Below are 16250 nucleotides of genomic sequence, written 5' to 3' on the forward strand. Positions count from 1 at the left end.
CCCTGGTCTATTTGTACATGGCAGGAATTGTTTAGTCAGTGAAATGTCCGGCTTGGTATGCTATATCTGGGTTCAAGGATGTGCATCATAAAGCAGACTCTGTCGTTCTCAACAGTGCTGTACAGGCAAAGAGACTAAAGGCTAGTTTATGCTTCTGCGTCAGCTCCACAAAGGACAGGCGGGCGCACACGCATTGACAGACTTCTTCAGAAGCATAAACAAGGTTTTACAGATAGGTGTACACGGAGAAGGCATGTGCTATCAGCGTAGCTTCAGTAGAACTAAAAAGTAACGCTGGACTTTTCAGCCTTTTCTGTGAATGTTTGTAACGTACCTTTGTGAGGCAGTTCTTGCACGCTGTCTAGTCGTCACCCAGCTTGGTTCCATCCACACAACTAATCCAAAGTGAGCCCAAGCTTTCGGACTTGCTGGTGAATCTTTTAATACTTTTCTTTCCCCTCTGCGCAACTCCACCTTATTGTCCCTGGTGTTCTTCTTCGCCAGGTGTTTTTAGCTCATTCTCATGAGTAGTGCCCCCTAATGGACTTGTGCGGTAGTGGTTAAAAAAACGGTTTAGGGAAAAAGCGTACTGGTACTCGTTCGTGAGTTGAAATATCGCAATATTTTGCCAAATCTGTATTTTGTCCCCTAGTCATGGGAGGGAATAATGTTCTGCTCTACCAGCCACTCATAATCCCGTTTTACTAGACACGCTGTGCTGGCAAAGCGGCGTAATATTACCCTAACAGTGTATCTTATAAACGCGCCATTCCGGCATGACGTTGCGCAAATTTTGCTGCCTTCGTCCCGCCTCACTTGGTAATAATATTGTAGAAATTCTCTCATGAAAGTCGATTGCACCTTGGCGCAACAGAGCTCGTTGTCACGATGACGTAGGGAGTTAAATTTCGAGCTCCGGCCGGCAGCTGTATCGAAAAACAAAGTTAACTCAGGCCGTAAGTTTAGCTTTTTTAACAAAGTCAGCTGAGACAGCAAACTTTAGCGCAGAAGCGCTCCAGGAGCTTCTCTCCGTTAGAGCTGGAGCTCAGATCACCACAGACTGCACAGGGATTGATGGGGACAGATACCTTTAGGAGCGTCTTATTAAAAAACTTAATGAGCGCAGCTTTTATTGCAAATACAAACGTGCTTTCCATCTATTCTTCAGATATAATTCTGACACACAAACAAAGCCCCACACTCGTTACAATATTCATAAACAAAGTGGCGTGAGAGTGTGATGAGAGCTGAAATGTCCGTCAGAACCTGGTGTGCAGCCGGCCATCTGGCGTGAAATACACGGCGCTGCTGTGTGCATTAAACAAACTAGTTTTGGTAGGCAGATACAAAACAGTTCTCATCAAGCAGGAGCGTCATGGCAGACTGAGCTGTTGCTGGTCTCGGTTCATTTTGCTGTGTGGCTTCATTTCCATGCCAGACTGCGTGTGCCGATGTGGGGCTCATTCTCTTCACTACACAGGATAAAATGCTCCCACACTGTGCTCTTTCTCGACCGCTTCATCTTTGCGTAAATGTGTTGCTTACGTCAGAGTGACGAGCTCACCTCTCCATCTGTGATTTTTGAGACAACATATTTTAATAGTGACGCTCTCGCGCCCTATAGTGGCACAAAATATATTGTAGCAGTTGCTGGGGGAGTTTACTTCCTGTTTCCCAGGTGTAGGTGTGGTCTGGCTGAACCGTCAGTGAGGGGGGAGTGTGTGTTCTTGACCTGACTCGTGAATGCTAGTGTTAGCTGTTCTGCTGTCATTATTGACTCAACTGCTTCTACATTACATTCAAGCCCAGTTGAAGGATGTGACACCAGTTAAAGTTAAAGTCCCATTAGTCATCATCACACAGAGGTGAAATACATTTCAGCATTTGACCCATCCCCATTGGGAGTTGTGAGCTGCAGCAGTGGCCTCACCTTTATGGCAGTTACCTGGTTAACTGTGCATCCCTACTAACCGCGTTATCTGGGTATCTTAGCTGGACTAGTATTAAGCCAGTTGAGTTCCATGTTAGTTGGACTAAAGTGTATGTAGTTGGACTAATCCAAGAATTCGTTTTTTCTTCCTGCATGTAAATCCACTAGTCTAGGGAGATGTTGAAGATGTCCGTGAGGACATCCTTGAGCTCCTCAGCACAGCCCTTCAGAGGTAGGCCAGGTATGTTAGCAGGTCCTGCAACCTTTTGGCACATAGGGCTTGTTCCCATGGGGGGAGGTTGTCTTCTGTGTCGGCTTTTTCTTTTGTGTCTCAAACCGACTAAACCGACTGTTGAGAAGTGAGATGCCACTGTCACGTGACTGTGATGGGGGCTTGTTTGTGAGGATTGAGGAATGCCGTGCCAGAGAGACCGAGTACCTCTGGTGGTACTGAAGTGTCCAGATATTTTCTTACTGTTGTTAAGCTTCTCTTATGTGTCAGGACAGGTTGCCTCTGGCTTTCTGTTGCTAATGCTGCAGTGTCGTCTGCCCTGAAGGCTCTCAGAAGCCTGTGGACTTCTCCTGTATGGAAGCATTTCGCAATAAAAGTCATTATTTTAAAAGGCTGCTAGCCTAATTCAGATCCAATAAATAACAAATTAATTCTTTACAAAGTCAATTACATCCAGATTCAGACCCAGTTACGTTGGTTTACTTCAGTCCGATTCGGTAGATCAGGGGTTAGTAGCACCCTTCTCCAAGTGAATGTGAATGAAGACAAAAGTCATTAGGAACCTGCTTCACTTCAGTGGAATCCCCTTTCTGAGCAGAGTGGTAGAGAGCCACAGTGGAAAGGAAAACTCCCTTTGGTCCGGAGGAAACCAGGACCAGGAGGGGCTGACTAGGGTGAGACGGAGACAACCCCAGAAGGACAGGAACGGGTCAGCCTTTCTAAAACAAAGAACAAAGTTAATGGCAGCATCAACAGAAATGACAAATATAGAGAAAAAAGAGCTTAAATTCAGCAGAGTGAAGAGATGTGGGCCATGTGTCCTCCAGCAGTCTCACTCTATAGCAGCATAATGTTAGGTTATGTATACAACCACTGTTCCCTGAAGGAGAAGAACGAGGTACATCACTGGCGTTTTTCAGTTTGATAGCTGCTATTCACCGAGTTAGGCTGTGAAGGGGGCAGCTCTGTGTTGTACCTCGTTCCTCTCCTTCAGGGAACAGTGGTTATATGCATAACCTAACGTTCTCTTTCAGTCGTTTCACTCGGTACGCCCCACTAGCAGCTATCAAACCTGGGCCAACAACACCATCTAAGATAGCAACTCAGACCAAGCAGAAAAAACTTCATGAGCCACCCAAGGGGCCATGAAATCCAAACGGTATAATCCCTAAAAAAAGTGTGGTGTGCTGCCCAGCTAGCAGCTGAGCAAATGTCATTAAATGAAGCACCCTAAAAACAGCACCTTTTGAAGTAGCCAAACCTCTAGTAGAGTGCGCTCTGACCTCTTGGTCCTGCTGAGAGACAGTAACCCTTTAACACAGGGAAACAAAGCTGGAGGGTTTGGCAAAACACACAAACCGCTGGTCTGACAGTTGGAAAATCGGAGTTCACAAAAACCTGTAGAGCACGAACCGGGCACAGACAATGTAACCTACTCTACTCTTGGGAGGCTAAAGGAGGACGATTAAAAAGCCGAAAGCTCTACGGTCATGGAACCGTAGGTCAGCGGGATGACCTTGGGCATATATGCAGCGTTTGGACACAGAGTAACCCTAGACCTGACTTAGCCCATGCCAGGGCTAAGAGCAGGGCTGTCTTATAAGACAGGAACCTCATGTTGACCGACTCAACTGGCTCAAACGAAGACCACAGAGGGCCTCTAGAACCAAAACGAGGTCCCTTTCTGTCCCTTCTGGGCAGAAAGTCTAACAAGCCTCAGCTTGTGAATTCCCTTCAAGAATCTGAAATCTCACAGGGAAACCCTGTTAGAAGACTCATGGCAAGCAGAAATGGCCACCAGGTAGACCTTCAGTGTGGAGAAGGATGAACCCTTGTCCACTAGTTCCTGTAAATTTCCACAATGGAGTACTGCAAAGGAACCACGGACCTGCTCTTACACAACTCCAAAATACTTTCCACTTATAGAGCTCTGGACGTCACTTGACTCTCAGAGAGTAGACGCCATGTTGGCAGGCAACAAAGGTAAACAAAATGAACGGGATCGGCTTGGATTTTACTCCGCCGGAGTTTACTTCACACTTTGAAACCGAAGAAATCTTTTTATATAGTCAGAAATTAAATAGACTAAACATCTCCGACCCTTACCGTGCCCCTGGGATACTTTTTTAAAACGCCAGAAGCTGTCGGAGCAGACCTGGCCAGGGAACGCCTTGGGATTTCCCCGGAGGAGCTGGCCCAAGTGGCTGGGGAGAGGGAAGTCTGGGCCTCTCGACTTACGCTACTGCCCCTGCGACCCGACTCCGGATAAGCGAATGAAAATGGCCTACTCGTTCTCCGCCGGAGGAGAGAACTGGGAAATCTCCAGGTTGGATTTGATCTGCCTGTCTGTCACCTCAATGTGATCTGCCCAGCTAGCAACGGGGAACTCGATCACTAGACCGCCCGCATCGGAACCGTGCAAAGCGCAGGAGCTGACTCGGAGAGCATGAGGTCCTGCTGCAAACCCGCAGTGTCCCCCAGGACACTTTGGAAGAAGTTCACATGCCGATTGAGCGTGGGACAATGGAGCTGGCAACAGAAATTGCACACCTCCGGGTCCGAGAGCGCCCTGTTGGCATGAAGAACCCACATGCAGACATGGCAGGCTTCGTGCAGGTGCTTCTCATGGAGAAAAAAACCCACAGTCCTGAGGACAGGGGTGCGAGGCAGACTTTCACCTAGCTGAGTCCACGGTGCTCATGGCGAGACACAGAGCGGAGCGGCAAGGGCAAAATAGCATGGAGGCAGAAAGCTAAAACAGCCACGAAAAGGTAGCGCTCAGTGAGCGAACACTGACCAGAAGGCAGCCGAATCAACACCAGCGAGCGGTTAAGCTAACCTTTCAATAGCATAGCTAACAATAGTTTATTTGTACTCGCGTGTTATCAGCAAGGTGAAGAGCATAAGAACTGAAAAATGCTGGTGACACTGGGAACTTGTAGGTGGAGGGCGGGGCCACCACCCAGCACCACGCTCATTTGCCTTTACAGGCATGATTAAATATGACTTCAGCCAGGCCACACGAGGGTAGGAAGTCCCATAGTACCTTCGTTGTACCCATCGACATATAAATATTGGGCAATGGGTTTCCATAGACTCCAATAATAAGTTTTTGTGCTAAAATGGGAGGTGGCCACCACCGCCATTTTGACCGTGTCACAGGTTCTGTCAAGCCCAGGCAATTCCACAAAAGGGAAGAGAGGTGGAGCTGAGGGTGGGGCTGTAAGGCTGGGATCAACTGACGACACCCGGTCGAACTAGCTACAAGCTAACGCGGAGGTGGGAGCTAAGCTAACAGAGGTAGCAACCTAGCTACAACCGGAGTTAACTGCGCACAACTCCAGAGCTTCTGAGTCAGAGATATGCTGGGCTGACCGCTGGGTAAAACCGGGTGGAACACGGAGGTCTCCCGAAAGCTGCTGAAAGCCGACAGCTCGCGCAGCAGACAGAAGCCGCGATCAGACAGTGATGCGCCGAGCTACAGGGAGGGGAGAACGGGTGGAAAATATCGGTCTCCCGAGAGCTCCACAAGCCGATAGTCGGAACCCAGCTCCATCAACATGTTATATTTCAACCCATTTTCTAAAATGCAGCATTATGTTAAATGCACTGGGGTTTTACCCTATTACATTTAAATTTCATGGTTAAACAGTACATGTTAAAATCTAAGCTCAGCTCGGCAGTGACCTAAAATACATAAATATAATTTTACTTACCGAAAAAATGAAGTGGAGACTCCTTGGACGCTCTATTAGTGCAATTAATGCCACAGCAGGTCATTTTGTCCAACAATTGCACAAATAATATCCAAAAAAGAATACACAAACACAGAGACTCTAAATCCTGGAACAGTTTCCAAGCCAGACCGAGGCTCTACTGAGGCCTTTCCACGGAGCTAGCACTGTGGTCACGTGGGTCGGATGCTCATTAATTATACAGAATTTTAGGCTTTTAATACACTTAAACAGTAGAGTGAGAAAAAAATTCACCCTCCTCAGAGTTGTCATGAGTGTAAACTAGATCATTTAAACCAAAAACATGTTTTGGTACCAGGCTGTAAACATGTTTATTTCTGCTGTGAAATTGGTATTTTTAACATGGGAGTCAATGAGGATTTGCTCGCTTCTGACACCAGCCCCCAGTGGATGAGGGTGGAACTGCAATTTTTGGTACTTCCGGGTTGGCCTCAATTTTTGAGCCGCATTGTGGGGGCTTGGTTGTACCGAGTGAATCGACTGAAAGGGAACTAAAGGGATGAGCCAGGATAGCCCAAGCTAACCCAAAGGGTTAGGATTCAACTCATGAATAGAAACTGGCAGTTTGTTCTAGATTCATAGTACAGGTGGATAAGGGCTTTAGGTGTGTGTGTGTGTGTGTGTGTGTGTGTGTGTGTGTGTGTGTGTGTGTGTGTGTGTGGGTGGGTGTTGGGGGGGGGGGGGGGGGGGGACGACAATAATTGTTTACATGTTTTGTGATTAGTTTCTAACCTCGTCTTTTGTTTTTGGGTTCCATAAGATGTGTTTAGCATCTGAAGCTGGAAAAATGGACACAGCAGTGTCTGAACCAGAGGACAGCTCCTCGTCAGCCTCCACCATGAAGCCCCCACAGATTAAAGAGGAGAGCACACACACTGACCACTATCCTGCTTCCACTCACACATCAGCACTTTCTCCTTCTCTTCCTTTTGTCACTTCTACCTCCACTGATGCCATTCCCCCACACAACAGCTGCCAAAGTACATGTGTCAAAAAGAAGAACAAGAAAACAGAAGAGGTCAAGACAAACGACAGTGATGCGACAACGAGGATCAGCAAGAAGTGTGACGGGCCAGAGTCCGGCGTGGACAGTGTCTTTAGTACCATTGATGCGGTGGCCAGAGGAGCCTGGGTGGACTCGGAGGGCAAGCCCAAGATCATGACCCACACCAGTCTCGCTGGTGGAAGGTTAAGTCTGCTCAAAAAGAAAAGTAACGCCAAAGTAAAGACGTTTGTCAAAGAGAAAGAAGCGTTAGATGATGGCAGTGGGCTGCATGGCTCCTCTGATGTGGAGATGAAAGATGGCATTCCTGATATTAACCTCAAGGCAGATGAGGAAACAGCAGATATAAGCACAGACCTCCAGGGCTATGTACCAGAGCTCCCTCAGTTGGAGGAGGTGAAGGAGAGGCCAGGTGACCCAGCCTCTGAAGGGAACACAGAGAACCGCGGCTCCAGAAAATCAGAGCGCAGCTGTAAAGGCGCCTTGTATAAAACTCTGGTGTCCGAGGGGATGCTGACCTCGCTCAGAGCCAACATCGATCGAGGTACCTAAAGGGTTTACTCCACTCAGCACGTCCTCGAAGTGTTACCGGACTTTTTAATTCTTCTAACTCTTGTTTGCAGGTAAAAGAGGTGCTTTCCGAGCGTTTGATCACGATGCTAACTGGAGTCATGACAGCTGTGTGGTCTCACCGATCGGACCCAATAATCCCAAGAAGCTGAAAAAATCCAAGTCCAAAGATGAGTCTTCACAGGGGTCAGTCATCTGTCGTCTCATTGGGCTGACACACACACACGCGCGCGCGCACGCACCCGTAGTTGTGTTTTTGTCCGTCTGGAAAATAGAAATTGTTTAAAATCTGCAGAGAACAACAGAAGTCTCAGAAAAACTTAGAATGTTTTGTGTTAATGTTAAATAAATCATTAATTTAGTGCCACCTTCATGCAGTTTAACCAGATTAGTGTTGTCAAACGTCACATTTATCTGGGAACCACTCACACACACGCATACACACATACACACACGCACGCACACACACACACACACCACCTAATGGTACGGTCACTGTTCCTAACTCCTAATGGTATTTTCCAGCCTAGGGAAATTAGAGGAGGAGTTTGAAAGGAAGTTTAACAGCCTGCCGCAGTTCAGCCCTTTAACTTTTGATAAGAAGGGGACAGCCGTCGCTAAGAAAAGGAGGACAGACGGCTCCACTCATCAAGAGGACACCACTAAATCTGCTAAAGGAGTGCAGCCAAACAAAGGTCCGTCTTCTACTCTATACTCAGCTGCAGGTTTCTTCGTTAAACACCAGACTGCAACACATTTCTCTGAGAACGCTAAAGAAAATCATAATTCAAGACCAGCGCCAGGACCAGTCCTCGCAGTAACACACTAACATACATGACAGCTCTACATGTGGAAGGACTTGGTTCCTACTGATTAATTGATTCGCTGGTAGAACCGACTAGTCTGCGTTCTGTCCTGGAATGAATCTGCTTCCAAAACAGAGAAGCTACAACCACTCTCCGGCTGTTTCTCTTGAAATCTGGAGTCAAATACTGATTTTACAGAGAACATTTGGAGCAAAATACAAAATTATATCAGTTTTATTTATTTTAAACACTGATTTATATTTATTTACTTTGTTTGTTTTTTCAAATAATTGACCTTTTTTTATTTATTTTTTTTTAGAAATGAGGACACAAATGATTATGGAGCCAACATGTTGTTGAGCTACTGGTGATACTGGTTTTAACACTGTGCTTCTGTAGTGGTTCAGAGTGACTTCACTACACTGGATTCAGCTTCAAAAGACAGATCACGTGCTGCCGTCGCTCTGATGTTTCCAGATGTCCAGGGCACCACTAGTATGGAGATGCTGGTTGGTAGCCAGAAGAGGAAGGCCAGAAGGACCAAGATCACACATTTGGTTCGCACGGCCGATGGCAGCGTGTCTCCAGCTGAAGGTTAGTCCTCACCACTGGGTCCACATTAGTGTTCTTTATATATTAAAACCGTCCGTTCTACACAGAGGACGAGTCTGGATACTCAGACGCAGGCAGCACTATGAGGGGCGGGACTAGCCAGTTCAAAAATAGCCAACCAGAAAACGGTGGGAATGACGACTGTATCGCGTGGAGCTTTAGTCAAAGATGGCGACGGTTGCAAACATCTTTCTTTAGAAGAACGGCTTTTAGTGTGTCTTCTTGTAGTTTTAAAGACGTGTCCAAGTCGTTTAGAACAGAGGAAAGAGCCACAGCGAACTCCACTTCAGACGCCATCTTTGTTGTTTATGAGAAACTGAGCGTCGCAGTGTGATGATGGCAAACTGATTTCGTTTACGTCCCTTTTTCTCATAACAAAAATGAAGAATAGCTCTTTGGTGACTAAAACACGACGAGCCTTGCGGGAGTTTTCGCTGACGAGCCGAGGCTAGACGAAAACTCTGCTCATTTCTGCGCGTCTCACATTGTTAAAAGGATCAGCGCTGCTGGCGTCTGTCCTCTGCTCAGCGGACCAGCCTCGGCGGCTGAGGGAAGTTGGTCCTCCACCCGCATCAGAAGTCCAGCACAAACGTAACCATTTAGTTAGTGTTTTGGGTTTGCTGCAGGCTGAAGGTCTGAAATGAAATAGTACTAGTTTAAATGTAAGTTCACATATGAAAGCATCACTACTGATAACTGAATGTTCTTTTCATTGTATCTATTTAAAATAAAACGTTTTACTAGTAACAGTAGAATTATAGGTGTTATAACAGTGTAGTTTATTTATTTAGTGAAAATCTGCTGAGTAATACCCGGATCTGTATCAATAAATTGTATACACTGTAGAGATTATGATAAATGATCCACGCTTGTATAGCGCCTTTCAGAGTCGGAGGACTCCAAAGCGCTTTACACTACAGTGTATCATTCATCCATTCACACGCTGGTGATGATGAGCTGCCCTGGGGCGCACTGACAGAGGTGAGGCTGCCGAGCACAGGCCCTCAGACTACCACCAGCAGGCAAGGCAGGTCAAGTGTCTTGCTCAAGGTCGGAGCCGGGATCGAACCTGCAACCTTCTGCTTACTGGACAACCCGCTCTACCTCCTGAGCTACTGCTGTAATCAGTCAAGTGAAAAAAATAAAATCCCAGTCTGGGGGTTATAGTTTTACTGGACAAAATCTGGGGCAGCTAAAATCAAAAATCTCTGTCGACTAAAACTGAAAAAGACTAAAATACATTTTCGTCATCAAGACTAAGACTAGAAGTAAGAAGCCCACCTAAAACAACACTGGTTTGACACGCTGCTCAGCGCCCATTGTTAGGATTCTCAGAGGGTTAGGGTTATTCGAATGGCAGCGTCGCCATGCCAATGCCAGGCTAAAACGTTAAAGGCCAAGTTCACTGAGAAACTTTCTTTGCATGCAGGCTAAATGTGAAAATATTCTTCTACCCGTTTCCTGCATTAGCCGTCGATAGAAACTAGATGAGGAAGCTCTCGGATTAGGAAAGCCAGTGACGTTAGCGCATCATAATGTCAGGTTAGCAGTCACAGACTCACCCATCTTGGCTTTATGGATATATGTTACAAAGCTAGGCATCATTTAATTCATTTTCAACAACATGTTCATGTAAATTTCCAGAGAAAAATGGTAAAAACTACACATTGTCTCTTTAACTAAACAGAAGTGACTGCTTGGGGCTGTGTGATGAAACATCTCAGTAAATGCAAAAGTTATTTAGTTTGTTTTGGGTTTTATTTTCTACAGAAGACAAAATTAGGGACCCCAACCAGGACCAGGATAAGAAGCCATTAACCCAACAACCTTTATGCAATGAAACGAGGTGCTGCAGTAGTTCCAGAGAGGAGGAGGCTGAGAGGAGCACCGTTCCACAAGAGCTACCTGCTTTCTTCAGCTTGGCTGCCCTTGCTGAGGTAGCAGCCATGGAGAACGTTCACCGGTAAGGAGACCCGTTGTCTTGTAGGGTTCAGATCAGCTGTTTTCGACAGACTTAACAGCCGATTTCTTTCTGGTTCTGCTGGAGGTTTCCTTCCCACGGTCGCCCTTCATGCTGTGCTGCTCAGGAGGCAGGGCTGCATAGAAGTTAGAATTCAATCCAGTCCGGTTTCCACTCATTTCACTATCGACCAATTTAGTTACAACTGAACTGAATTGAATTGGGTCCTGAATTAACCAGATGTGTGCAGATGTGTCATTTTGAGATCCCTGTATCTAGATGACTGGTGTTTTATAAATAAACATGACCACAACATGCCCTATAGATTCACAATTGTATGTCGCTTTGGATCAAAGCGTCTGCCAAATAAATAAACATAAACTACATTTAAACAAAACATAACGCTCCTAAATGTTCCCGTCATGCTGTTTGCTCAGTTCTCATTCCTTGAGTGACTTGGCAACAATAACAAATAATCCAATATTATTCCTGGTCTTGAATGCACCTTCGCTAAAGTTAACTCCCATTAGCGATAACAATCACAGGTCACTTAAAAGAAGCAGAAAAAGCCGCTGATGTACCGTGGACGACTAGCCAAAGAGGAGCTTTGTCAGCAATGTGGAGGTGTTATTATTTCCCTCTGGGATTAATAAAGTATCTTTGAATTAGTAAAACCCATTTGCTGTCTTCTTGTGTCAGTGAGCAGGTCACCTATGCAACAAGTCACACTTTTAGCATGAGGACAGCTCACGCGTAAAACACGGCAACACTACTAAAAGTTATTGCTGTTGGTTAAAAAGATTCAGAGTTGTTGCAATAAGAGGGTGGTTCTGAGGCAGTATAATACAGCAGTAATACAGTAAGATGCTAGTTGTATACTATTTAGTTTTTTTCAATACTGTTTATTTATATAGCGCCAAATCGCAACAAGAGTTTTTTCAAGGTACTTCACAAAGTAAACATTCCAATACAGTTCGGTTCATTAAGCCAATCAGTTAAACATTCACTATGTAAGAAAACCCAGCAGACTAGTGTCAGTGTCTTTACGGCAATCCTCATACTAAGCAAGCATTTAGCGACAGTGGAGAGGAAAACTCTCTTTTAACAGGAAGAAACCTCCAGAGGAGTATAAGTTTACATAAAGTTAAGTTTAAGGAGTGTAACGTTTATTAGTACTCATTTCAGAGAGTACTCGGTTGTAAGTACTTGTACTCGTACCAGCTTGGAATGCATCTGGTGTCGGTGCAGCTCCGGTTCTGTTCTGAATAAATGTTTTGGATCAAATCTTTTTTTTGGGTTCATGTGAACTCTCGGATGGGAACACAACCACCCTGGTGGGTTTTCTAAATATGCTTTCCTGTCACTTCCTGTTTCAGAGGCCAGAGGAACTTGGCTCAGACTCAGAAGAAGGAGCTTTCCCAGACTCCAGTTCTCATCTCCTGCGCTGATCAGTGATGTCCTGCTGCCGCTCTGATGAGAAGATGTCCAAACGGTGGTGTGGGAGCTTCTCTTTCCTCGTTAGTCTCTTCATCAGGATGACTTGGACAGACTCCAGGTCCCCCTTTGAGTCTGGAGCTGTCAGGAAAGAAGCCCTACCCTTGTCCCTCTGCCTGTCGGTGTCTCAGTGTCTCCCCCAAACCTTCCCTTGGTCTGAGGGTGGACGCCTTTCTCAAGGACTAGCTGTGTCTTTGAACTAAGCATGTTCCTTTCCTTCAGTAAGTGAATTACCAACCAGATGTGGTGTGTGTGGTCCCAGGTCAGAGCAGTAGACCGGAGGACTGGATTCTAAAGCCCATCATGTCTCAACAGCAAACTAAAGTCACTTGATTTCTCACCTGAAGCTACTTTGACAAAACTCTTGTTTCTGAACACAGGAGCTGACTCTGTCAGTTTTTGTGTTTTTGAAAAAGCTTTATTGTCACAGAACTGGACCAGCTGCTCCCATGTTCTGACAGCTGCAATCACTGCTTGTGTCACCGTCTTCAGGCTTCGGCTGGCCGTCGGCGTTAGCTTGTTACTTCCTCTTAGAGCTGCAATGGCAAATGTGGAAAACAAATTAGCTTAAAACTAGGGATGTCCCGATCAGGTTTGTTTGTCCTCGAGTCTGAGTCATTTGATTTTGAGAATCTGCCGATACCGAGTCCCGATCCGATACTTTCGATACATTTAAAAAAAAAAAGACAAAGAAAAGGAAGAAACAGTTCCAGAATGTTCCTTATTTTTTATTTAATTACCTTTTTATTTAAATTTTTAACAACAGAACACTTCTGTGAGGTAGCTTGAACAATCAAGTAATAAATAACATGAATTCTTCACTTTTGGACTTTATTGCAAATATAAAAAGTCTAATATAAAAACAGATAGCACTTCAACTTAAAATACCTGGCAGGGGTCTATTTAGCCTCGGCCCCCAAAATGCTTAGATACGCCCCTGGGCATGGGACGGAGTTTTGAAGATGATCTGAATTGTATCAACTATATAAAAACTACATGCTGATAAGTTATTGCTTTATACAGGTACAAACGTGTAGTGGGATCAATCTTTGTTTTGTTTTCTCGGGTTTTATTTTCCCGTCTTCCTGTCCCGTCTGTCTCTGATCTTCCTGCATCTCCCAGTCCTCCAGAAAAACTCCTGCCTGCTTCCTTCTTTTTCACCTCACAAGTTACTTTTTAACTAGCAGATCAAATTGATCTATTGACCGCAAAAAAGCAGAGTGTGCGCCGCGCTGCCCGGCTGTGCCAGTGACGAGCGTTGCAGCGCGAGCGCGTCCACACATCATGCTCAAATACAGACAGAACTTACCAGAGAAGATGAACGGACACGAATGACTGTGTGCTAAATATACATTTTTGGTGACGCTACTTAGAAACTTAGAAAATGTGACTGTGGCCGTGTGCAGAACGCAGCTGGAGTTCATGAATATTCAGCGGTCTGCCTGCTGCTCTGCTCAAAAGAATCTCCGCTACGCTGAGTCCATATAAATAATATAATATCGGTAGAAACTGGATCTCTTGTGCTCCTTCTGGGTGTGTAAGTTAAGGGCGTCAGGGGAGCCTGACAACCTTTAAGGAGAACCAAGTTGCTCTCCTTTAATTTGAACCCAGTATCCAACTCTGGATCGGGGCTTGGATCGGGAAGTAAAGCCGAGTCCCGATCAGTCTGAAACCACGTGATCGGGGCCGATTTCTGATCATGTGATCGGATCGGGACATCCCTACTTAAAACATTTGTTTATGCGTCTAAACAACATTTTAACATAGTAAAGCTAGAAATGTATTGTAGACATTAAAAAACTGAAAATAATTAATGAAGGGATTCTCTCACATTTGCATAAAAACCTCGACCAATAACACGTTTCGGACCAAAAGCAACTATTGGACCATCCGGTTGTCGGTCTCACCGAACTGTCGCACGTCCCTGGGTCCTCCACTCATCACACACTCACGCATTTAGCAACAGGACACCACTGGTGTGAGAGGTTCTCTCAATAACATCAGAGAAGGAGAAACAGCCGGCTGCTACCGCTACAAATTTAGGACAAACTACCGGAGCTTCAAAAAGAAAAACGGCGTTTGACGTCACGGACAACAAAAGACATTTGGACCAAGAAAGCAGCGACTGATGTTTAGCGCTATCTCGTCTCAGGGAAGAAACCCGAGGGGAGGGGTGAGTGTTCTGTGACCGTGGCACCAGAGCGAGTTTATTATGGAAACATTAAGTTATTAAAACAAATTCTGAGTTGTGAAACTCTAAACTTCTTCCTCAGCAGAGGATGGATTTTAAACCGTAGCGAGGGACAACAACCCACAGCTGTTACTGGTGGTGGACATGAGCTGTTCTGGTGGCCCTGCCTGTCCTCCCTGGTTCTTTGAACTGAGCATGCTCAGACTTCACAGGCCTGCTTTTTAACAACAACAACAAAATATCCCTTTAAACGGATCCGTTCTATGCACTCGAACCATTAAAGCAACATTAGCTTGTTTTGTTTTGAGTCCATCATCGACAGTACGCGGCTCAGTGAGGCATGCTAACCACCGAGTACTGTTTGTGTCAAACAAATTATGGATGAGTACCTTACACTCCTGATGAGAGGACCCCCCTCCCCCTCCCCCCAATGGGAAATAGAGTAAACAGGCAACTTTTTTAAGAGGTTTGATAGATTTGTTTATGTTACGGTCAAAAGAGGCCATTTCTGGGTGGGGGGGTGTTAGGGGTCTTGCGTTTTGTAGAAACCTCCAGCTTTCTGAAACATCTTTACCTCACACACTTCTGCTGTAGAGCTCCTCCTGTCTGCTCCCCCGCTGCCTCCTTAGCTGACCACTTGAACAACAGCACTTGTTAAACCCTCAGTCTGCTCTGAAACCTTTGCCTGGGAGACACCTAGCTGGGGGCCTACTCTGTGTCCTGTCAGTCTGGCACAGGTCTTCCACAGCCCCCCCACCCTGGTAGCAAAGATGGACCCCCCACCGTGGGTGCCTCTGTCTCAGTGAAAGACCGCATTTCTATTTACAAATGAAAACGACAATCAGTTGCCCCTGTTTGGTAACACAGGTCAAGTCCAACACGAGGCTGTGTTGTAGATGTTGATACCTGACACTTGAGGCCACGCCCATGCCTTCCTCCACCTCTCCTATGTTGCAGAATTATCTGAGATACAGAGAAAAATGGTTGCTGGCACAAAACCGCTCTGAGACTGAAGCAGATTAACCCCCAGATAAAAACCGGCAACAGTGATGTATTTTGCTCAGGATGCAGGAGGACACCCCGTTCATTATAGGAGGAGGTCCATCTATCCAACACCCCCCCATGCTAAAAGCAGCTTTCTGGCCTCACTGACCACCCAAAGCACTTTACACTACTGGTCATTTTCTCTCACACCGCGGATTCAGTAGGTGGGGCTACATAACCTTCAGCTTCTGCCCAAGGACACTTGGGCAGAAGCTGAAATTAAAACAACAATCTTTCAATTGGCAGACGACCATTCTACCACCACAACCAATCAAACCCTTAGACATGTGACCAGAACTCCATACACTTTGGTCGTGTGACGAGTCAAAACGACTCACTGATTGGACAGGTGGGCCAGTGACTCCCCCTCAGTGGGATTCTCACAAATATTACTGTAAAGCCTGGGATGAAAGGAAGTCCTTTACCTTCTGCTTGATCTGGGTGCTGCCAGCTCATACTTTATAGTCTGACCCGACTTTTTACTCAGCAGTCACTTTTACAACGTGACTAATCGTTTTGTACCCAGCAGGTGCTGTTGTGTTCTAGTAGGGTAGAACTTTGATCATTCTGTACCCGAGTGGAGCTAAAGGGTCACCATATGCGGCTCATTATAGGCCCAGTGTATCAATAAAGGAGAGGAGGAACGCTTTTTA

General features: G+C 45.8%; 1 protein-coding gene across 8 annotated transcripts in view; it reads left to right on the plus strand.

The window, feature by feature from the left end:
• LOC107386345 (BBX high mobility group box domain containing) overlaps positions 1–13046 on the plus strand; it is a 34021-nt gene extending 20975 nt beyond the window's left edge. For 7 of the 8 annotated variants that reach the window (XM_015960666.3, XM_015960668.3, XM_015960671.3 and 4 more), the window contains 6 exons: positions 6678–7464; positions 7544–7676; positions 8016–8185; positions 8696–8890; positions 10679–10871; positions 12245–13046. In XM_015960666.3, the coding sequence (XP_015816152.1) occupies positions 6678–7464; positions 7544–7676; positions 8016–8185; positions 8696–8890; positions 10679–10871; positions 12245–12323 (1557 nt within the window). In that variant the 3' untranslated portion in view covers positions 12324–13046. The remainder of the gene's footprint in view (positions 1–6677; positions 7465–7543; positions 7677–8015; positions 8186–8695; positions 8891–10678; positions 10872–12244) is intronic. The other variant, XM_015960673.3, reaches the window with a different exon arrangement.
• The last annotated feature ends 3204 nt before the right edge of the window (positions 13047–16250 follow it).

This window comes from Nothobranchius furzeri, chromosome 10, assembly GCF_043380555.1.
Source record: "Nothobranchius furzeri strain GRZ-AD chromosome 10, NfurGRZ-RIMD1, whole genome shotgun sequence".
NCBI lineage: Eukaryota > Metazoa > Chordata > Actinopteri > Cyprinodontiformes > Nothobranchiidae > Nothobranchius > Nothobranchius furzeri.